The sequence below is a fragment of the Halichoeres trimaculatus genome, unplaced genomic scaffold (assembly GCF_033239565.1).
Source record: "Halichoeres trimaculatus isolate MK-OKI-2021-1 unplaced genomic scaffold, fHalTri1.1 fHalTri1_scaffold_20, whole genome shotgun sequence".
Taxonomy (NCBI): domain Eukaryota; kingdom Metazoa; phylum Chordata; class Actinopteri; order Labriformes; family Labridae; genus Halichoeres; species Halichoeres trimaculatus.
In genome coordinates, this window is record NW_027437198.1 from 10845644 (window position 1) to 10870284 (window position 24641).

At 41.4% G+C, this 24641-nt stretch overlaps 1 protein-coding gene across 4 annotated transcripts in view; it reads left to right on the forward strand.

The window, feature by feature from the left end:
* The window catches only part of LOC141809634 (CASK interacting protein 2), a 55951-nt gene that overhangs the window by 10420 nt on the left and 20890 nt on the right, over positions 1-24641 (forward strand). For all 4 annotated transcript variants that reach the window (XM_074696744.1, XM_074696745.1, XM_074696746.1 and 1 more), the window contains exon 3: positions 17257-17308. In XM_074696744.1, the coding sequence (XP_074552845.1) occupies positions 17257-17308 (52 nt within the window). The remainder of the gene's footprint in view (positions 1-17256; positions 17309-24641) is intronic.

Genomic DNA, 24641 nt, shown 5'->3' on the forward strand with positions numbered 1-24641 from the left:
TTAATTGGTCCACTAAACACACAGGATGCCTATAGGCTTAAAGCAGACCAGGCATACCTCTGAAGAGGGAAACAAAGCTCCTGTGTGTTGTTGCTGAGGGTCCCTCTGGACCCTGAATGTCTGCAGCCTGGTCGACTCAGAGGCGTCAGGAAGGAGGAGAAAACCAACAAGGACTGACTTTTTTAAACCAAGCTCTGGGTCAAAACTTAGTGAAACTCAGACTTAACCAGTCAAACACAAAGAAAGATAAACCACCACTTAAATCAGATCTACCTGCATTAGATTTAAACTAGAGACAAATTAAAATAATTCCAATCCAGAAAGAGAAACTTGGACTAAAACCATCCCTGCTCTAGAGGTACAATAAAAAAGGAAAGACAAGATGAATTTTCATTATTTCTCCCCTAAAGTGAGATAAACTAGGTCTCCAACTAGTCCAGCTCAATGGGATGAAAGCAGAGATCAACCTGGAGCCATCCTAGAGAAGAATCTGTCTCCAACCTGAGAAAAAGATCAACTTTTTAACGTTGGTTCAAGTGCAAAGAAAGATGATCCAGGACTTCAACCCAGTCTCACTCTGACAGAAGTCAACTTTTATACAGCATTTTTAAATACAATGTAGGTAAAAGTGTTTTCACAGTAGCTGGAAAAAAAAAACTACAATAAAGAATTTGTAAAAAAGAATAATGGCAAAACATTTACATATTTATGAATATTAGAGTAGGGCCTATTGGAAACCTATAAAAGATATCATCTAAAACACTTTAAAAGTAGGTTAACGTGTTAGAATAGCAATTATATTATAAAGATATATAATAAATGAATTTAAGGATAAAAGTTGAAAGTAAATAAAAGCACCAAAGATACCAATGTGCTAAAACGGTACAAAGGGCATTAAAAATGATCTAGCAAATAAAATATTGAAATAAAATAACTTTTTGTTTTAAAATCATGTTAACCATACATAAAGCCGAACTAAATAGAAAGGCCATTAGTTTACGTTTGGAAGAAGAAGGAACCAAATAGTTACTGCTGCTGGGAAAAATGAGTCCTAAAAAATGCAGTTCTTCAAGTGTCCACTTGGGGCTGGCTGAAAACACCAAGTAGTGGCATTAACACTCATGTTAAAGGGAACTTTAGTCTGCTTTTCTTCTTTACACTCTGCCATGTTTTAACTTCCTATTTTGAACTGTGAATTTGTTGTTTTTTAGTTTGATGCTATCTTTGTAAATTAACTTTTATCCTGTTTTTTTTCTTTCCATTTTGTTGCTGGTAAATGCTCATTTTATGATCTACTTCTTTAAAGGCCCAATTAGGGACAAGAGCTGAGAACAAGCACTTGCCATAGACTCTCTGTGCAACACATCAGATTCATGCTTTGTTGTGAACTACGTTGAACTGCATCGTCCTTATCAAATAAATAAATTCAAATTCAAACTTACGCCAGATCTGACTTCATTACATCTCTGAGCTCCACTCTTGTCGATATGTGTCTGTCAGCTGGCTCTGCTACGTCTTTGATTTGGGAATCTTCCACAGCAGATACTCAAGATTTCTTTGTTCTCAGAGTGTGGCACATCAGTTGGAAAAACAACATTTGATCATTGGCTGATTTTCTATATTTAAGACTCTGTGCTGTATGTTGTGATGTGGATGTAAGATTTATCTCCAATAAGATGGACGAGCTAGCAGTGCTAACCCATCACTACAGGGAATACCAGGGCAGAGTAGCATCATGCTACTCATGGACATGGCTAACAGAGCTAACACCAGATAGAACACCACATGGGAGCGATTTCACCTGTTGTGGGCTTGGCTGCCCACTGGACCCTGTGGAGGTGGAGGCTGACGGGAGAATGATGGCCAAGCTGACATCACCAACCAACTGTCAGAGTTAGTGAAGCCAGGATTGGAGTCAACAGGTTGGACATTTTCAGAGACCAGTGAAGACTACATCGATGAAGATCTCGGTGATAGGAAACCAGATTCTTTAATTATCATGGGAGATCTTTTGTTTCGCAACTCCAGCTGTCTGTCTGGTGGTTCTGGGCGCTGAAAACGGAGACAGCGGGTGTTGATAGATGAAGGAGCACAGAGCCAAACCGCAGCATGCAGCCAGTGGATGTTTTGGGTTAAATGAACAAGCTGAAAAGCTGGTTTGAGACAGTTTCGATTCTAATATCTTGTTGTTTTGTTTTAGTTTTTCCTAAAATCTCCTTTATTTTTAAGGTTAAGTATTATAAACATGCTTGAGTTAGGTGCAGTTTGCCTGGAGGCTTCACGTCTGATCCAGCTCCACCTTTAGTCTGTGGTTGGATCAGTCAGAGTCTGGGTTGAGTCAGCATTTCCAGTATAGTGACTGAGTTTTACACCAGTTTACCCAGAAGTTAGTCTAAATACTGGTCCTGGCTCTGGGTTTTAAAGTCTTTCCTAGTCCGTTTGGCCTGTGGGACGTCTGCTGAACTGCTGCTGAACTGCTGCTCTCGTGTCGCGCCTTGTTGCAGTCTCCTTATGTTCCTCCTTATAAACACACATTCTCTGTTATAATTAGATTAGCCCCTCTCAGTATAACCTGCCTCGGAGCTAGCTCACAGCGGCCTCTCTTCACTTTTTATAGTTGCTTTGAAATGAAAACAAGGAGATAATGAATCTAGTTGGAGGCTATCTCCTGTGTGTATTGTGTGTGTGTTGTGTAGTGGGAGGCAGTCGGTGCTCGGAGGAGTAATGGCTGCTGGTGTTTTTCTTTATTCGGTGAGTTATGTAACGGAGGTTCTGCACTCAGCGCTCATGTTGGGAGGTTTTCTCAAGGCTTTTCTTTGTAAGTGTGCAGCTCGGAGGTCACATGACGGAACATGTGAGTATTGTATGACGTGACAATGTGTGCATCCTGTCAGGTTAGAGGCCGTAAACACTTGTTATGACGCCTCTTTGAGGTCGCTGAAAACAACAACAGGGATGGGCAGCATTCAAACACAAACACTGGATGGAACAATAAACTCCTGGACTACAGTCTGATTCATGTGAATGGAAAAGGGCGAAAAGCAGCTCCTGGTTGTTCTTGGACTGTTGTCATGCTTTGTTAAGTTTCTACCAATTTAGGATTTATAAGTTTGATGCATCAGGCTGTGAAGCTTCACTGAGATTTCTGGAAAGAGTCAACCGATCAATCTGAAACTGAAAATACCACAAGTTCAGTGAAGTCTGTTTCTGAAATTTGAGAAATTATTATTATTTTTTTTTTCTGATAGTAACAATCTAACAGATAGATCACTTGCTTTCGCTACCTCAAAAAAGTAGATGTTGGGCAAATTGGGCATCTTCTTAGGACTGTACGTTGGACAAAACAAATAGTTGGAAGTTGCAAACTTAAAGTGATACTCTGGGATGTAACAAGTTGGGTCCTATCACAAGGTTTAGGGCAGAAATTACCCCTACAGCAGTGTTTTTGTGCTGCAGAAGCCCAGAGCGCTCGCACCAAACACCCTCCCTGCTCCTCTGCCGGTTTCCTCTGCACTCAGACGGGGCCATTTTTTACTTGACCAAAAACACAAATAAACGGACTCCCACTGAAAAAATCTGATATCGGTCTGCATTCACGCTTTATTTAGAGAATTTTCCGCGCGTTACTTTCACACAAAAACACCGCTAAATAAGGCTCTAGTTCTCATCGTGTCTCTTCGTCCTGGCAGACTACCTGCGTTTGTTTATATCTGGCACGCCGCGCGCGGACTGATACACTAAGCGGTGAGCGCCTTGTAGCCAGCTGTGGCTCTGCAGCGGAGGTAGCACCGTTTTACGACACGATGAGAACTAGAGCCTTATTTAGCGGTGTTTTTGTGTGAAAGTAACGCGCGGAAAATTCTATTAATAAAGCGTGAATGCAGACTGATATCAAATTTTTTCAGTGGGAGTCAGTTTATTTGTGTTTTTGGTCAAGTAAAATATGGCCCCGTCTAAGTGCAGAGGAAACCGGCAGAGGAGCAGGGAGGGGGTGTTTGGTGCGTGCACTCTGGGCTTCTGCTGCACAAAAACACTGCTGGGAAAGTGTCACAGGATGGGTTTGTCTTTTTTCTTCCTTCAGGATATCATAAAATCTACTTTTTCTGATAATGGGCTTTAAGTTTGGAATACTCAACTCTGAATAAACACCAGGTAACCTTAGGGTGGCTAACAGTTAGCTCGGTATTCATCACCCTGGAAAAGAGTGTAAAAACATTGCTCACAGCATGCAGTAAGTTGTATTGTTTATGATTTAGCTCTGTGTTTTCTGTCTTAGAAGATGTTAACTCTGTGCTGGCTTAGAAAGTTTCTCTCAGGATGAAGACGTCTCTGTATTCGTGGACATTTCTCTCGTTTTCTCGTGTTAAGCAGACTGTCAATAATTTGACTTATGAGTTCTGATTTGAGTCTGACTGTGCACGAGGAACATTCCCACCGCTGAGCATGAGAGGAATTCAAAGAGCCCTAATTTAGGTCAGAATTGTGGTAAGCTGCTAAAGATGGAGTTATTTTCTCCCTGAAAACTTGGCCAGTCCGTATCGAGGTATGTTACGCTCCAGGTCTGCTCCTCTCAGGACCTCAAACCTCGCTGAAAGCTTTAGTACGGCTGCAGTTTGAGCTCAGCGTGACGTGCGACTCACAGCTGTGGACTCTGAGTTTCTCTTATTTCTCCCCTAAAAATCCCCCCGAGCTGTCCCTGTGCCAGCTATTGTCCGAGCAGAGCGTGAATGCAGAGCGAAGAATGGAGGCGGTGATGTCATGGTGCTGGTATGTGGACCCCGTCACAGCACCTTCGAGCCCCTTTTCTGAGGCTGGAATTTGACTCTGGTGAAATCCGGCGTACAGAGAGTTTCCTGAAGTTTGCAGCTGATGACAAAGAGAGAAAAGGAGAGAGTGGTGTGTCGGTGTTGAAGCGCTGCCAGCAGACTCTCGCTGCTCTTTTCCCAGCAAAGCTTTAAGAGAACTTCAAACAGACTCACTCAAAGAAGAAGAGAGGGAACTTCAGACAAACCATCCTCGTTGTTTGATCACAAAAGTTTGGTCTCATTTCTGCCATGCATTTGTATGTGTCCTTAAAGAGTTTAAAACTTTTATTTTACGTTTCATCTTTGTCTAATCCGTCCATTGTCTTATAAGAACACAACCAGTTTAGAGTCAAATATACAATAATTAAAAGGTTTTTTATAAGAACCACTTTTACTGTAAATTAAATCATTCCCATAAGTGGATAAATCAAGTGATGTGATTGAAGCAGATTGAGTGAGTTGTATGCGGCACAGTCAACCCTCTTCTGGTTTTGTTCCCTAATTTTCAAGACCTATGACAATGATGTATGACAGAACAGACCGAAAGTTTGCATTTTTTTTAATGCCTATCAAATTTGTATGAATAACTTGATCCCATTCCTGAGTACTCAAGGACAAAAATTTCACAAGAAAGAAGGGGTTTCCTTCACTCAGGTCTGTTTTTTAACAAAGGTCACTCTCCACTACATTGCATTGATCTTATGTGAGAATAAGGTGACAGGTAAAGGTTTCCAGAAGTTATCAGAGAATCAGATTTCCTCACAAACTTTAAAACAAGTTCCTTTTGATTTCTGTTTCCATAAAAAATAAATAAATAAAACATAGTGACAAAGTTCTGCTTACCTAGAAGAACAAACCCTCAGCAGGTCGATTTGTCTATACATCACCGTGAATGATTTGGTAACCATTAGTCTCAACCAAGGAGCAACATACGGATAAGCCTATGAGGAAATAAAAGTCGCTGTTCGTCGAGAATCCGCTTGAGGCTGGCTGCAGAAAGACCAGAAGTCACGTACACATCCAGCCATAAGAACTGACTTTTATGGCATTAAAAAGCTTATTTACAGCCTGGTTCAACAAATGGCTTGACACAGGCTGTACAGTGTTCCTTAATTTTGGGGGATAGGTGATCAGAGATTAGAGATCGGTGATGGGCTCATCCTCACATATGAATCTGATCTTATTTACCTCCGGAAAGGTCTGACAGCCAGCCATCGTTGCTTTTTGCTCTGAGACCTAAAACTCAGGACACTTTTTTGGGTATTTAAGTTAAAACATAAATATTTTATTGTTTCAATGATTTTCAGTAAAATAAGATTACAACATTGAAGGCATATGCTGTCAGTTATAATAAAAAAAAAAAGTAAAAATCAGTATCGGCAGGTCACGCTTTTTAAAGATCAGTGATCAGCCAGAAAATTGTGATTGGTGCACCCCTATCTTTTTTTAAAATTCGCGGTTGATAAGTTATTGGGATTGTTTGATTGTACAATCAGAGACACAGCTCAGATCATGTGACTGCAGGAAACGGTGTCATATTAAATGCCGCTGTGTCCGTGGAATGGCTTCATTTCATGGTTTCAGGAACCGACGGGTGACGTCGCAGAGGCTACACCCATGTCTATGGTCTCAACGTACCATACCAAAAATTGGCCAATGAACTAACTGCAATCAACGTTAAATGTCCGGGGAACTTCCTGGAAAACCTCTATCCAACAAATTGGACTTGTGCATGCATACTCCCTATAAACAGTAATGAAAGATTAAAAATCTCATGTTGTGGTATATCTCGACATCATCACAATTTTCCAAAAGATTCATTCAATCCTTAAACATCCATGCATATTTCACCTTTCATCGTTTTGTTTTGTTTTTTTCCACCACAAATGGTCCTTTTTTTCCGCAAATGGCTGAACATGTATTTGGCCCCAGATTCTCTAACAGAGCAGAGCATGGAACGTGTCGCGAGTTTACGCCATTTGCACCTCCCATTTCATGTCATTTGCATCCTTTGACCTTGGATGTTGTGAACAAGGTTATTAATAGTTTTGGATTTGTCATTATAGTTTAGTTTTAGTTAGTTTTGTCATTTTTTTCCATTACAGTTTAGTTTTAATTAGTTTTTGAGCAGGCATTCTAGTTTTTATTTAGTTTTGATTTTTGCAACAAGGCTTAGTTTTAGTTTGGTTTTAGTTTAATTTTAGTTTAGTTTTAATTTAGTTTTAGTTTTTTCATACCTTAATAACCAGGTGCAGGATTCAAAAAGGTCAGAGTAAATATTTTGTAATACTGTTTATTTTACAGTTCAACATAGTGCTCACTGCTCAGTCAATGCTGATACCGAAATGTTGGCTGCTGCCTTAAACACATGAAAATGATATAAACGTAGTATAAAAAATATAAGCATAAATTATATAAAATAATGTTGACATAAATTACATAAAAATAATATTAACATAAATTATTTTAAAAAAACAATATAATATGAGCTTCAATAAATAAAAACTTGGACTCTGCAGAGGAGAAAGCACCAACACAACATCCAGCTGTAACATAAAGAGCAGAGTTTTATGTGATTGGTCAATACTCAGACTACAATTTTACTGCAAACAGAAACCAGAGTACTTCCATAACACAGTGTGTCAAAGCTTGTGTCACTTTAGATTAATAAATGGCTAACACTGGCTGACACGGTGGGAAAACAGCTTTGACGCATTTGATAAATGTTTTGTCATCCTTGTGGATTTTGTGAGCTGAGAGAATCTGAAAGGAAAGTTGGTTGTGATCTCTGCTGCTGTTAATCTGACATCTTATCTGCCTTACTGTAAGTGGAGGCTCCGTCTGACACGCCCAGGCTGACCGCCAAACAAGCATGCCCGGTCACATGCTACAGACGGGCAGGCGGAGGGGTGGGAGGGCGAGTGTGAGGGATAGGTGGTGCTCTGACAGTGCAGAAGGATGGAGGATTGTCTGTGAGGAAAAGTCCATTATGAGTAGAGGAACGGGTGTGGAGGTGATCTCACATCCGGCTGAACAATGTGTGCCGAGCGCTGAGCCCGGGCTCTCGTTTTCAGGCTCTGATTAGAAGAGAAACACATCACAGACTCATCACACTCCACCCAGCAACACTTCACAGGGAACCAGACTCCAAAGGATTCACAGAGTAAACTGATACTAAACTTCTCTGTTAGTGCAGGAATAAAAGTGTCCTCTACATTACGTTTTCAGTATTTTGGCATTCTTTTAAACCAATTAAATTTAAGATCTGACTTCTTGAATCAGTTTAAAAAGCCACATTTCAGAAATTCTTCCCGTCACCACTCTGTCTCTGTTCAAACATGCAGGATGAATATCTAGATATAGATTTTTCTCTGGTCTCTAGTGAAAAACATTGACTTGTCCAGTTCCCTCCTTCATCCCGAGCTGTCAGACCAGATTTCCGGGAGAATACCTCAGAGGTTTGTTGTATTTCCCACCCAGAGTCCAAACATGCCCTCCTCTGGGACAACAAGTGTCTCATTAACAAGCTGCTGGCACATTCAGATTATTTACTGCCCAGACAAGACCAGGACCAGGACTCCGTCTGCTGCCACCTCACTGTCAACAGTCCATTAGCTCCCATTATGTCAGACACAGAGTCATGAGGATGTTTGTCTCCTGAAGGGTCCCGATCAGCATTTCCACAGCTGAGCGTAAATGAAGCGGTTAAAGCTGGAAGTAAACAGGGAGAGAAACCATCTCTCTGGCTGGCAGGAACTCACTTCCTGTCAGTCAAAGTTTTCTTAAGAATCTGAAAATGAACTTTTTGCATATTCAAAAAACGGTTCACATAGGATTGGCATAAGATTTGATCAACATGTGACATCATCAGTTGGTGAATTTTCGTAAAAGGGCAAATGAAAGGAGAAAAACAACTTTTTTTGCACAGCAGCAGTGATGGAAGCTTCTAGAAATTCCAAGTTATGGACTATGGAGACTGTAGCTAAAACGAACTGTATCTAGAAAAGGAGGCTTCTTCCATTAATGAAATAGAGCATTCCAGACCCTCCTTCACTGAATGCTGGGTTCCGGAATGCTAAAAGAAGCCTTAAAGAGACAGTACCTTAAATGAGGCGTTTTAAAGGCCTGAGACAAGTAAAGAAGTGTTCGAGTTTTAGATCTTGTAAGCTCATACAGAGCTACCAGAAAGACAAAATAAAGCCTGAAAATGAGCAACTCTTAAAAAGTAAGACGTTGAAAATTAACCCATAAATAAACAGACACAGACTTCTCTCTCTCAGATCGACTAAACGTTCCTGAGGTGGATATGCCAGGTATGATGCCCAACACAGTGTCCATTATCAAGAATATTCGACGTCTGTGGTCTGTGTGTTGTGGAAGCGTTGGGCTGTAACCTGGCCATGACTCTCTGTCATGACCAGGGGGAGGGTTGGTGTGTTGTGTGGACAGAGGCTTTCGAGGCGTGGAGCAGCTCTCAGGAACAAAGCCAGGACTCGGAGCAGAGCAGGGCCCCTTACACACTTCCTTTCCCAACACTATTGTTTCACAGAGCAGAGGCACGAAGCATTGTGTCAGCTAAGAGCCCTCCACCCCGAGGGAAACGACAGACTCACTGACTGATAGATAGACGGACACTCACTTTCTCAGCTTTGTTGAAACAGTATGCTGCTTTTGGGGCTCTCAGATACATATCAGTACAGACATTCATGGTTTCCTGAAGATAAAACCTTGTAAAGTGAATCATTTTCTGGTATATCTTGAAATTTTCTCATACCTGTTAAATGTTTCAACAACTACTCCCGATTTCTTAATCCCTAGAAATTCTGGTTTGACGTTCATATTCTCCAGAGGTTGGACCCAGCAGTCTACTCACTTTTTATTTTAGTGCCATTATGAGCTTCCTGTTTGAACTTTCATACATTTTTTTATATAAATCCCTCTTTTGGATAGATGGCCGGCTTAAAATACTCCTGGTTCCCAGATACCAAGACCTACGACTTAAATAATACCCTCGATCCTCAAAGGCTGAATCTTTTTGACTTGGATTTTCCTTTGACATAATCATTTTCATACTTATTTTTTTCAGTGAAGTATCTTTCTGAAATACAAATATTGCAAAATTGTCCATCATGGTCCCATGGGTATAAAAATCCATAACATTTGTTGTCTCCAAAGGTCAAACCCTGAGATCCTGTAACTTTCCTATAGTGACAACACAAATTTAACACATGTAATTCTGATTCAAACATGACTCTACAAAACATGCTTTCATCTTGGTCAACTTGATTCATGCATGGTCCCCAGAGTATGAATCTTTTGGACTTAAGTGATGCTGAGAGTTTCTTTTAATGCCATCTCAAGCTCCATAATTTCAGCTTTGAGCAAAGTATCTTGCTATTGGCCATTTTTTTATTTTACCTCAGACATTTGTTGTCTCCTGGGGATAAAAACCTATGTCATCCAATGGCAAAACAATGTATCTCACTAGGTTTGAACCCATCGTGAATCTTTCCTGTTCTTCAGCCATGTGTGTAAGCCCGGCGCCTCCCTGCTGCTTTGTTTCTGCCATTTTTATCAGCAGACGGGAATAAACCGATAACAGAGACGTCACGCCAACACAACAGAGCCGATAAGGGCGGCCTCATTCCTCCGTCACCATCCCTACTTGGTCTACACCTCCAGACGTCTCTGAACTACATGACCCAGCACTTTACAGCCTCTAAAGGAATGTAAACAACAAATTCTACAGCACATTTTACAGCGGCTACCGCTCCACTGATAGTCTGTTAAACACTGCATAGCTTAAATTCAAGAAGACAAAGTGAAAGGAAAGTCCAGGCTTTGCCAAATCTTGAAAAGGAAGTGAGCAGGAAGAAAAAGACAGACCAAAAACACCTTCTAGTTTTTTATATGTAAGTTGCACCTGCAACTTAAACTACAAAGGAAACAAAGGAAATACATTTTAATCACTTAAGACAATGTATTCACTTTCTTGAAGCACATACACTTTCTGGATTTTTACAGAAAAAATAACAGCGTTATAATTAATAATGCTGATTATTTTTGTGAATAAATGCATTGCTGCAGAATTCCTCAAGTCTTAGTGTGAAATTTGCAAAAGTCATGTTATGTTGCATGTCATGGTAACCAGACTAAAGGTGCTTTTGTGCAAATTTTCCCTCCCTTGCAACATGGTTTGAATGTGTTTATGTTCTGGTTATTAGGGCTGGGACGAATTGTGATTCGATTCCATTGTGATTTTTGGGATGCCGATTCAATTTAAATTGCGATTCTTCAATTTTTTTTACGATTTTTTACGATTTTTATGATTTTTACGTTTCCTATGATTTTAAGTTTGCTTTTTTGTCACCAGACCATGGAAAAAAAGGTGTTAACAATGCTTAAATTTCTACAGACTGTATCAGGAGCCATATTTTCCCTTAAATGCACATCCATGAGTCAGAGAGAAACATTTTGCTCTCTCCTGGAGAAAAGTGCTAACTTTTTTCAAATCCAGTTTATTAACAAAGACTGAAATGAAGAATTTGACGGAAAAAAAACAAACATTTTTTGGACAAAGAATTCTACGACAAGTTTCTAAAGTCGCAAATTTACGGCGTTAGAAACTAAAAAATTTACAAGTTTATAAAGTGGAAAATTTACAACAGGCATATCAACAGATATGGGAGATATCAGATGTTTTCATGTCTCTCTGTGGTCTATTTGTACATCTGTGATCTACTAAGAAGTCTGGGTGGACTGTGAACTGTAATCGATTGCTCTGGTCTCAGCTGCAGAAGCGCGAGATCGCCTATTTACTTTTTTTCATTCCTTCTATTAAATGCTCCTGAGAAGGAAAGTTCAAAGACTCGCTCTGTCGTTCGTGTCCTATTGAACCACAAACCCCATCTGTATAGTTCGGAGATGTAACCATCTATATCCCTGCATCTGCCCGCTGCGTTGAACTTCTTGTTGGATAAACGCAAACACCTCCTCAAGTTCAGTTTGCTGCTTTCTTCTGAATAGCCCCATGGTACGACAAAGTCTTTTCAGAGTCTGACTGCTTATAAAAATGCAATGACTCTGGGCTAAAACCAGTGTTCTCTCCGTATTGCTGAGACCAACTCGAAAGTACAATCTGATGAGGCTGTCAATTCGGTCCATCTTGCAGTGAAATACATAACAACCTACACATTCGAAGCCACATTGAGAAATCTGAGTTTACTGGTCTATAAAGTTGTAAAATTGCGACTTTATATACTAGTAAGTTTTTGAGTTCAATATGTTGTAAATTTGTGACATTACGTACTCGAAAATTTCTAGTTAAATTTTTTTGAAAATTTATATTTTTTAAATTCCTTTAAGTGGGCTTAATACGCCGCCATAGAATCCCAATTTTGACATTGTCAAACAAAAAATCCCGATATATTGATTTTTGATTTTTTCTCATTCAAGCCCCTGAAGAGATCTACCACCTAGCAGCTTGAACCTGACACTGCAGCAGCAGCAGGACACTAAAGAGTTTATGTTCTGTGTAATGGTGTTCAATAAGCAGACTGAGTCCAAAGCAAACACATTCTCCAGGTCTAACATTTACAGCTGTGGTGTTTCTCCGTAGACAAGCTCACAGTGAGGATTCTGCTCCAGGATGATTAATCTTGGAGAATTACCGTTTAGAGTTTCAGGGACCAGCCAGGTGATCCGTCATGTCTGACTCTCTGAACGTGTTTTCACTCAAATGTCTTCAAAACGATAAGACAGAAAATAACATGTCTCCAAGAAAGTCTTGTTGGAGCTTTGATGTATGGTGGCCAGCAAGGACAAACAGAATTTTTTGATACCAGAAGTCAAAACAGATAGTGTAAACATGTTTATTTTTGTAAAAACCATGAAAACACATGTAGAATACTTAGTCCTTGATAAGATGTGAGACAGCCTCCACCGTCCTCCACTGCTGAGCTGATGTTCAGCGTCCTCATTCAGTCTGCAGATAACAGGCAGACGTTACCCTCTCCTGCTGTGGACCGACACTTCCACTGCTTCCTGTGTTCCTGTGCCAGGCCCTCACAAGGCCAGGGAGGGGGAGGAAGAGGGAGGAAGAGGGAGGAAGAGGGGGAGCTGCTGATTGGTGCCCATGTTCCCCTGCGAGACCTCCAAATCTTCAAACAGACCTGCTGCATCAAACAAACGGTCTATCTCTACGTGACTCTGCACAACAGTTTATCAAGAACCAAAGAGAGGGGCGGTGAAGGCCAGGGCGAAATGTGAGACTACAAGGCTGGAGCTTTGATACTGAGGGCTGAGAACGAAACCAGCAAAGATACTACAGACGTTTATAATGTTTTCTGGACTCAAGGTTTTCCTGATACTGTTTTAGTTTCTACATATAAAACAAATCAGAGCACAGATGCAGCTTTTCTTACTCATTAAAACACACACACTCTGAGCGGTGTATCTACAGCATCATGTGACCTGCTCGTCTTATTGAGTCAGATCTGGTTTCAGTCTTTCTTTAATAACCAGATGAAGGCATGTTTAGTGTTTTTATGGCTGCTGTAAAAGAAGCTGCTCTCTTTATATTTAGACGTGGAGATGTAATCTGCAGTCTGAATCTAAAGTGGATCCAGTCGTGGAGACTTTTTTTTTCTGACTGTAGTGTTTGGAGGACGTCCAGTTTTCATGTCAGAAAACTTAAATTTAGTGCTGAGCTGCTGCTTGGCCTCCAAACTCCACCGCAATGAGAGGAGAGGAGCTGCCATGTCGTTTGTTTACAGCTTTGTCTGAAGAGACAAAAAGAAGTGTGAGGCGTGCCCTGCTGGAGTATAATCATACATTTGACTCTCACGGCAGGCGTCTTATTTTAGTCTGTAGATTTGAACATTTCAGCCTGAATCTGATCCCTCTTAAAAGTGCAGACTGCTGCAAAACCTCCTCCTTTTGGTGCATTTTTGTGGCAGCAGATTTCTGCGGCACGTTAAACTTTCAGCTGAATTTATAAAAAGAGAGGCTTGAGTCCAGCTCTGCTCCGCAAACAGCCTCAAAAATAACTCTGAGCAAATGTGCAGCAGATGATGACAGGCTTCAGGAGACTGCTGGATACAATATTTAGAATCGAGCGGTGTCCATTTCTGTCGAGGGGGGGTTTGATATCAGATTGGTTTTGGTCGTCCAGTGGGAAACATCCAGCTCGTCCAATCTGTGTCTCTTTATCCCCTATCACTCCACACTCCGTGTTCCAGTTTCCGGCTCTACCCACTATCCTGTCCTCTCAATAGAGGATTTAAAGCTCAAAAATAAACCCAAAAGAATCAAATGTAGTTCAGATTTGTACCATAAATACAGACCAAATCTGCTCACAATCAAATAAAACCGTTATAATAAAGGTGGTTGGTGTTTGATGAGATTGGAGTGGATTTACGGCTGAATTTAATTTCCTTAGAGGAGACGTGAAGAGAAGATAACGAGGCTTCAGTTTGTAGCATCAGGGTTTCAGCGGTCTTGCAGTCTTCAGTGCAGTAAAGAAGACTTTTAATGAGCAGAGACTGTTTCCTCACCCAGCTGTGTTGTTTAGTTTGTGTCTGGGTTTTAATTTTTCTCTGATTTATTCCCATTAATTATAAAATCCAGGTCATTATCAAAGCAGCGCTTCAAACCCGGAGGGGGAGCCTGCTGTGTTACCCTGAGTTTTTTAAACACTTCAAAAGGCCCATTGTTGTGGGGGAGGGGCGGTGGGGGTTAAATTTGGAGGGGCAGGGGCACAGAGACTAAAGATGACATACAGACGTGTTCAAAGGATGAACAGCAAAGTTCCTGCTGGTTTATGTACTGTACTGATAAGGAAACATGAAGGAAGTAAGCTGTGGTATGAGTGGGATGCTAATTTTGGTGATGAGATAATCATTTCACCATTGTTAAGAAGACATCCACAGCTCCTGTAAGAAAAAGGAAAACTTAAAGCAAAAGTTTGTCTCTCTGGTCTTTGAAGATGTTCAAACTGATACATTTTTGATCTGCCTGTTACTGTCAGCCATCGGGCTCTTGCAAAATCCTGACCATCATCCTGATCAACCCTCTGTCAGCATCCTTCACAGTCAGAGCTGCTCAGCATTCTTCTTCTTCTTTGTGGTTTCTTCAATAAAGGTGGTATTTTTCCTTTTTTTTCCACATTTGAATGCAAATATGGAGTTAAAATGTTGCATGTCAGTTCTGAACATGGACAAAGTTTTGAACTGCGAAGTTAGCGTATTGGAGGGATTCCTTTATTAGTCTTGTGTTAAAAACTCATGCGTAAAAATATGCCAAATAAAAAAAATACGTAAAAAGAAACATAAAAATGTAAAATAAATAAATAAGAAATAAGTAATAGTAATAGTTTTTAAAAAACTAATGCGAGAATTCAGTGAGATCAGCACAAGATTTGTTGAACTTGTGACATTGCCAGTTGGTGAATCATTTTTCAGAAAGAGCAAATTTGTCACTGTAAACAGAGAAACACAACTTTTTGTGAGGCAGCAGTGGAGGAGGCGTCTTAAAATGCTAGGTTTCTGAATGATGTACTGTATATCATCAATGGAGACCACTTTCAGCTGCGGTTTCTTGAAGACCTTTCAAGCAGTCTGGAAGCCTCCGTTGAAAGAAGCTTCCATTAAATCAATGAGATCAGCACAAGATTTGCTGAACTAGTGACATCACTAGTTGGTGAATCACTTTAAAATGGCAAATTTGTCATTTTACAAAGAAAAAAGCAACTTTGACGCATGGCAGCAGTGATGGAGGCTTCTAGAATGCAGGGTTCTGGAATGCTGGGTATCATTTATCCTCCTCTTCTCCGCCTGGCTTCCAGGTGGATTTCAGGACCAGTAGCCTCGCTCATACTGAAAAACGCGTTCCACTCTTTCTGTCTCCCAAAATCTGCCATAGACAAACATAGCGGTTGTTATGTCTAACAAAGCAATATGTTATTTATTTACCAAAAAACCTTGTCATAAATGTAGTTGAATTTGGTGGTTAATGAAAGATATGCCAAGTATAACATGAGTTATCAATGAATCCATAATGTTTTGCTGTTTTTGAGAAAAATTATAACTGAAAATCCCCAGCTGTCCGTGAGCAACATGAGAGTGATTGTGTCACTGTCGGTGGCTGGCGAGAGAGAAAGAGAGAGAGAAAGTGTTTCCATTGAAGGAAACGTCCATTAATGATATAGAAAGTTCCGGAACCCTCCAGTGGAGGAATACTGGTTCCGGAATGCCTCACAGGCCTTAAAGAGACAGTAGCTGAAATGAAGCGTTTCAGACAGAGGCTGATATGAGGGTTTTCAAAGAAGACAGCTGGAGACAAGTAATTACAAGGAATTATTTGAGCTGTAACTCATGTGAATCTACTACAGAGCAAACAGAGGGACAATCTAAAGTCTGAAAAAGAGCGTAAAAGAAACTGCAGCAGCTTCACTTTCAGGCTCCAGATGTGACGTCCAGGTCTTGTAAACATGAGCTCACCTGTCAGCAGATCCTCCTGCAGAGATCCAGCAGTTTTACAGCAGCTTCCTCTGATCCCTGAACGTCAGGTTCCCAGTAGGAATCATGTGACTGCAGAAACCTTTCAGTAACTGGGTTAGCGAGTGTTGAACTGATTTACATGACGTGCCTTCGCACAGATCTCTGATTGTGTGATGATTCAGAAGCAGCAGTCCAACTTTGAATGCAGTGCTGTGACTTCCAGCCCCGAGTCAGTGACCGTGGATTTATAATGACATGCTGATTAGACACAAGCCAAGCCACCACTGTACCACACAGAGCCCTGCCTGTCAGGACGACTCCACAGTCTGACATGCCAGGGAGTGGGAGGGGATACAAGGACGAGCTGCTGGAGGTCTCACTCTGATGCTTTTTCCAAAATGTGACCCTGTGTTCATTTTTCCAGTGACGCAAAGCTCAGGAAGGAAACCTAAAATACTTGTGTGGTGTCGTACAGCTGTGACTTCACATTTATCTGATAGATGTATCAGACTTAGTGCTTTAGTGTTTTACTCTCTGCCCCCTAAGGGAACGGTATCTTCATAGGAACAATATCCCCAACAAAGCAAAACATGATGATAACAGAGTTTAAGATCGTCAGCCTGATGTCAAAGTGCACATATGGTCAGTGGAGGAGAAGAAGAAGAAGCAGGGAGTCTTTGTGCCGGCACATCAAAGAGACGTTAGTTTTGTTCTTCAGTGTCTCTTCAGAGGACCATCACATGACCCAGCCTGAGAGGTCAAACCGAGGTCAAAGGCTAATGAAGCTTCCTCGGGAGGTCCAGCAGAGAAACAGAGAGCCGGATTTATGATCAGGTGTCTCTGCAGGACACATCCACATGCCTCCTTCCTGGATTTCCACAAGTGATGCCAGTATCTGATGAGTGAACTATCTTCTCTTTGCATTAATGTTTGTGTTGCTTTGTGTGTTTCAGAATTGCTCGGCTCCACCAAGAGACTGAACGTGAACTACCAGGACTCAGATGGGTAAGTGATGAAGTCATCGGCATAAAGAGACATTTTCTGCTCTGTGTCCAGTCATTACTCTGCTCCCTGTACGTCCATAAAACTGTTTCCACTCGGCAGTAACTCCTGCAGAATCAGAGCCGTCAGCAGATCAGTGATGCTGAAGTCTGGAGTTAAACTTTGTCTCAGTTTGAACCCACTCTCACTCTGCTGACTGGTTAAATCCTCTGTTGTAGCTCATTACGCTGAGTTTAGTCTCTCCTTATCAATATTTCTCTTTGTTCAGAGTTATTTTTACTCTCTTTATAATTCGGTTTCCTCCAGACTCTGAGGTGTGTCCCCTTTATAGGCTCATCAGCTGCTTGTTTTACTTCCCTCTCTTTCTCTTACGTAAATATCTGAATTTTATGGCAACATTTGTTTAAATTAGCAGCAGAAACTCTTTGATGGTGTGCTGATTCTGCCCAGTCAGTAGAGCAGCAGCTATTCTTAGTTTTGGTGGTAAAACAAAAACAAAACAGGTCTTTAGGGATCAGCATGTTTAAAGTCAAGTTTTAGACACCCTGTCCAATAAGGCAATAAGACAGGAAGTAACAGACTTTGGAGATGGCCGGAAAGAAAACTTCTGAGGAAACAACAGATAACGGACTGAAGATGAACCCTCAGCCTTTTTTTAGGGATTTGCTGACAGAAAGAAAATGTCTCCTGTCAGATTCCCCCTCATCCGTTTGTGATTTAATGACTTGCTGCTAAAACAACCCTGAGCCTCTTCAGCTCCAAGTCGACATTGTTTCCGTAACAAAGAGAGACGACGAGCCGAGAGGCCGTAAACCAGTAGATCCACAGTCACTGTGGAGCACGACATCAGTCCTGAGACGTCGTCCTTTTGTTGGCCTCTCAGGGGGCAGGGGGTGGCAGCACAGAGGTCAAAGGTCAGGGAGAGGAGGACAGACCGCGACCAAACAGATAGGAGTGTTTACAAAGAGGCTGATGACTTAATGCAGCTCTGACAGGCCGAACATCTGAAGAAAGACGGTCACAGAGCTGAGGTGATGATATCAGGAGGCAATTAGGGCCATTAGTGCTTCACTTCAGAGACGAGGTCCATCCAGAAGACTTAGGCTACGCAGCCTGCAGCCCTTAATGCTCAATTACGATTTATTGCTCAGATCCGATTTTTGTGTTTAGCTGTTCAGATAGCACCTGTAAATGTGACCTGACTGCAGACTGTGATGTGAACAGCTCACGCTTCAGAAGTGACACGCATGCTCAGTTTAACATTGATGACATCACATCACAGCACGGTGTGATGAGGAGCAACAAACACAGAGCAAAACTGTGCTTCACAATGCTGGAAAGTTTGTTTCCATAACGCAAAACCTGATGTTACAGCAGCTCACTTTGAGTGAGCTCTTTTTAAAGTAATTACGGCTTTATTTTGTTTCTTATAAACCTTAAGGTGGACGCTCTCTCCCGCACCGGGGTCTCTCCTGCACCGCGGTCTCTCCTGCCGACCCTGCTACATCTCAGATCCGTAGTGCGCTGAACAGGTGAACAAAGAGGCAAAATCTTAGTTTTGTCATCCGTTCTGATGTTCGTAGTTTATCTGAGGGCAGATCAGACAGGAGCAGACGGATCTCTGACTGACGCTGTCTCGTAGGAAAGTACAGCAGCGCAAATACACACGGATAAGATGGACAGCAGTGGATCATCTGCAGATCATCTGCGTCCTGTAAACTGTTATTTTAGCCTGATTAATCCATTCAAAAAGTTGGCGCAGTGTTAATAAACTAAGTTTATTAGATATCATTATACAAACGTACGATTCATTCACATTTATCCTTTATTGTGTGTGTAATGGAGACGCCAGTCGATGTCCCAGCGCTCTCTCACTTTTTCTCATCACTTGTCCTTTTATGCATTGTTTGATCAAGCTTGTAGCTGGATAAATAACTAAAACTCTTTATTTAAAAAAAAAAAAGCATACACTTTTTAATAATCATGTCTATATTAACCTCTAATTATGTTCTGTCCATGAAGTGACTTTGAAAACATTTGTCTTGAGGTAAAACTGCTGCTGTAGAATGATGTCAAAGTCGCATTAAATGCGACCTGGCTGTTCAGACCGCGGTCGCATTCAAAAAAATTGGATACGTATCTGATTTAGCACCACATTTGAAAGTGGCCTGAATCTGATTTTAAAAGGTCAGATTCAATGTGACTTGTGCTGTTCACACTGTCAGAAACAAATCAGATACAGGTCACATTTGAGCCAAAAAATCAGATTCAGGTCACTTTTGACTGCAGTGTGAACATAGCCTTAGAGACACGCCAAACAAAGTACAGAAAAAAAAGTTTGAAATAAAAACAAAAACTTTGTGCTCCCGTAGAATCCCAATTATTCACGTAAAGACAATACGACTCTGGATTCGTGAAACTTTTCCACATTTTAAGTTTGAAAAACAATAAGGAAAAATACTTTTTTAACCTCTTCTTTAAAGTTAAGGATGATGTATACTCTTTGTAAAGAAATTTCAACACTGAGACGATTCTGTTATGAAACATTTCGTGTCTTAAAAGTCACATTCTGGAAATGTCGCAGTGGTTCAAGAGTGTGAAATGTTTGGGGACAGCGTTCGCATGTCTGAACTTTAATTGGTGCTTTTTCCCTGTGTGTGTGTGTGTGTGTGTGTGCATGTGTGTTTTGGGGCTAATAGCCTCCTCGGGGAGTCGGGTCTCAGGAAGGAAAAGGTTTTTCATTATTCATCAGAGCTGCTGGCGGCTCGCTGGGAGAAGTTGTGCCTCTGCTGCAGTTATCACAGCGCTGAATCTTAACACAATATCCCTAACACACAACTTCCCACAATCCTCCTGTGCCTGCCTGGCATGCGGCTGCAGCTTCATTAGTCCCCGTCAGACGGGGTCTGAGTTTCTCACGAGTTAAGTGTTTGTTGCTCGTTGTTGTTTTACGTGTTTCGTCAGCCTCGACTAACGTTTTGTGATTCAGCTGAAATGTGGAGAAGTTGTGATGAGTAAGAGGATCAGGGATTATGGAGTTTCTCCTGGTTACGATCAATAGTCCAGGTTTGTATTTCTCCAGATAACACAGTATAATGCACATGGTGTATATCTACATGCGTCAATTTCTGGCATTAAAATAAAATACTTCTTGTAAACTCTGCAGCTCTCTGCTCCCAGCCCTCTGTGTTTTCTATATATTTATCTGATTGTTTAACTCTCAGGAGCTTTCGTCGTCTCTGGTTGAGCATCTTGTTGACAGACAAGCCTCTGAATAAGTGAACGAGCACGTCGGTAACACTCAGAAATGACTCACAGAAGAACAGAGCTGGAGGTTATGTTTAATGAAACAGAACGGCATCTCGCTCCGCTCGCCAAAACTCTTGTCTCAACAAAAGCTGACATACTTTCCTCCTGGCTCAGAGACAATTAGCCAAGTTCTCATCACAGCTTCTCCATCCACGGGGGTCTGCTGCTCCTCCTGTCCAGGTGTGCACAGACCTGCAGTCTGAACTTCTATTAGGAAGAGTTTATCTGTAAAGAAGCGAGGGCTTGCCTGCAGAGGAAGGAGTGGTGAAAACGTATAAATCATTGTTATTGCGGGCATGTTAGTGTTTGCGCAGGTCGACCATTCATCACCAGGATTTTTCGTCTTTATTGACATGCATTCCTCTGTGTTTGTGGATGTGTGTGAGAAAGAGAGAAACAAACACACACGGGGAATAAAGGAGGCTTCTCTCTGCTTCCCTGTGTGACAAATTAGTATTTGAGTCCGTGCCGGCTCCTTGGCGGCCTGTTGGCTCGCTGCTCAGACGTGTTTCTATGGAGAGCAGATCTGGAATGGGTCCCTGAGAGTTGCTGTGTTGGTGGGAGATCTGGTCCTTTGTGAGGAGGAGACTCCAGGCTCCCAGCGGCCGTCTCCCATCCGAGGAGGGGAGAAAAACTCAACGGCTGCAGTGGGACAGTCAGCTGTGATTTCTTGATAGATTTTTCCCTATCAAGTATTAAAGCCTGGGGCTGAAGCTCACTTGTTAAAGCAAAACTGAAAGTTTAGGGTCTGAATTCGAAGATCTTCACTCCCTTCATCAGCTTAATCATCTGAAGACAGCTTTAAACCTTTGTTCCTCAGACAGGCTGCTGAAGTCCACTTCCTCTCCCCAGCCCGTCCATTATGTGTGGAGCTGCCCCTCGGCTCTGTCTCTTACCGACCCCTATGAATGCCATCGCTTACATTACCCAACAGAAAGAAAAGATGGAAGAGCAGCACTAAAAACATCCCCCATCCCTTTCTGTCTTTATTCTTTTCCAATGTTTCTGAGACAAACACATGTAGCCTGTAGCTTTATTTCCTCTTTCCTGTACATCACGTGGCGGGAGGATGCTGAGATTGTGCACGTTGAGGTTTTTAAAGGGACCAAAATCAATTAAATTTTATGAAAGGAGTCCTTGATTGGATTTAATTTATCACATTGCAATTCTTCGATATTTACGATTCTTAGTTTGCTTTTTTAACACCAGACCATGTGAAAAGTTAAATGATGATGATAATGTCTACAGATTATATAAGGAGCCATATTTTCTCATAAAATGCACATCACATGAATCAGAGACAAACATTTCACCTCCGCTGGAGAAAAGTGGTAACTTTTTTCCAATCCAGTTTATAAACAAATGAATTTGAAAAAAAAGGTTTTTTTGACAAAGAATCCTGATTTTGATATTGCCAATCCAAAAATCCTGATTTATTGTATTTTGGTTTTTCTCCCACCCCTAATTTACATGATGATATTACATCATGATACATGATGACTTGAAAATGATGATACCATCTGAAATGATCCACACGTTGCCTCTGGCTTTACAGTTATACTGTATACACATAAACATTGCATCAGGTCTAATTGAGTTAAGCATCATTTCGTTAACTTAAGTGGATATACTCGTCTTTTGTGTCCAAACATGAACAGAAAGACTGGAACTCACACACACCAAGCCAAAAAAAACTTTTAAAGCATTACAGTACATTTACAGCCTGCTCATTCTGAATCACATATTTCTCTATCGGCATACACTGTACGGGAGGGGGGAAGTTTTTTGTAACTCGGCAGTTTAGAGGATGCTTAGATCAGGAGTTTGTCCAGTCAGAGGTGCAGCTCATGTGACTGACTGGTCTGGCGCCGTGTAGCTGTTAGTAAGAAGGCTCAAAGCCCTCAAAGCCCGCCTCTTGAGTCAGCGTTTCCAAAGGCCCCACTGAAGATTGGCTTCGTTACTCTGTTCAGGAACGGACGGGTGACATCACAGAAACCACGTCCAAAAGTCAGACCAGTGTCAAGTTTACCAATGTGTTGAAACACTGCAAATGTTTCTGAACCCAGGAGACCAGTTTATGGAGTTTCTAAGGGGAAAAGTTGTCCCATTCTTGTGCGCATCAGGACTTCATCCGCTTAATAAATCAGGATCATTTTAGCACCTGACCTCTTCTAATACGGAGCCATGCTGTTGTAAAACGATCAAGGTGTGGATTGATTTGCAGAAATATGTCATTGTCTGGATGCATGTGTTGCTCCAAAACATGTAGACTTCAGAATTAATGAAGACTTCACAGATGTGCAAGCTCCCAGTGCCATGGATTCTTGGGATGGTGGAAGATGCATCGACCATGGCTTCCAAAAAGAATGCCAAGTTTGGATTCATCGGACCAAAGGACGGTTTTCTACATCCCCTCAGTCCATCTTTCTAAAGTTTCTGTATCAAGTTTATATCTTGCTTCCTCTTGACATGGTTCACTTAAACTGGCATGAAGTGATACATTTTTTTGGAAGTGATTTTGAGCTCATGCGGTGACTTCCACTGAGGAGTCATGCTTGTTTTTAACAGACATGCTGCTCAAGGGCCTGAAGATCACGTCCATTTGTTAATTTGTGAATTTCTAAATGTTTGAAATGAATCTGAATTTGTAGTTTTTGTAACACATAAGACGTTTTGTTCAGTTCCAAACTGTCCTGGTGGATTTTAAAAACCTCAGTGTTTGAATCTAATCCGGCTCACTGTGTTCGAGGCGTGTCCGATGCAGAGGTGTATTTCCAGGTGTTGTGGTGGACCTGTAGCTGCAGGTTACGTCTGACTCACACAATAACACGATGATGTGACTCCACTTCCATTTCACTCAGACTGCGAGTAAGGACACACCTCAGATCATTTCTCTCACACACGCACACACACACACACACACACACACAGAGGCTCAAACAAACCCACACATTCTTCACTAGACTTAAATCTGTCTGCATCGTCAGGAAGTGTAAGTCAGCGGTTTATTATGACCGACAGAGTGAGCGCAGACTGAAAACTGTTTCCCAGGAGGCTTTGCAGCAGTAGAGTAAACATTTAACCAATTCTTAAGCACATACCGACTGTAACAGATGTTTTTCTCTTCCAATATTTCATCCACCGGCCTTTTAATTTTCTCAAGAGACACCGCAGAGGATGGAATTTATCCAAATATGGAAACACCGTGAGAAGAACTTCAGATATCTCAGAGTTTTTAAGGTATCGCTCAGTTTTGCGCAGAAGAAAAAACTCATCCTTATATTTAATCCTCTGACAGTCGTCCCTCTCTCAGAGCTCAGTGTCAGTCTGTGGTGATAATCATGTACGTATAGACGCAGGATGTCAAACTTTTTAAGTAAGTTTTTACAGAAACACGTCCTGAAAACAACAGGCTCAAACATCAGGAGATTTCACATCTTTTGTTCTCTTCCTTCTACATCTGCTCGGGATCTGGAGTCACTTTTTATATATTTTTAATAAAGCAGCGCTGAGAGGAAACCGTCTGAGCCTCAGCCGCCTCTGGCCCTCTCAGTGTGAAGCATCTGCTCAGTCTGTGCACAGCAGATAAAGAGAACATGATACATCTATTAATCACACACACACACACATAACTCACACACACAGAGCTCTGCGCTGTATTCAGATCAGGTCAGGTTCAGTGATGGATTGTTAAAGCGTCAGAAATGAGGCGTTGAAACCTGATCAAAGATGGAGAGGAGGAGACAGAAAAGGGAGAGGAAGAGAGAAGATGCAAGGATGAAAGGAAGAGGAGATGATGAAGAGGAGATGAATTTAAGGAAATGGAAAAATGAGAAAGAGTTTCAAGAAAGTAGCTGAGCTGATGAGGAAGAGGCAACAGATGAGAGAAGAAGAAAGAATAAATAGGAGGAGGAGGAAGATGAGGTAAAAAGGATAAGAGTAGGAAAGTGGAGAAGAAGGACGAGATGAGGGTAATGGAGAAGAGGAGAAGGTTGGAGAAAGAGGTCAGGATGAAAGAGTTTGCAAA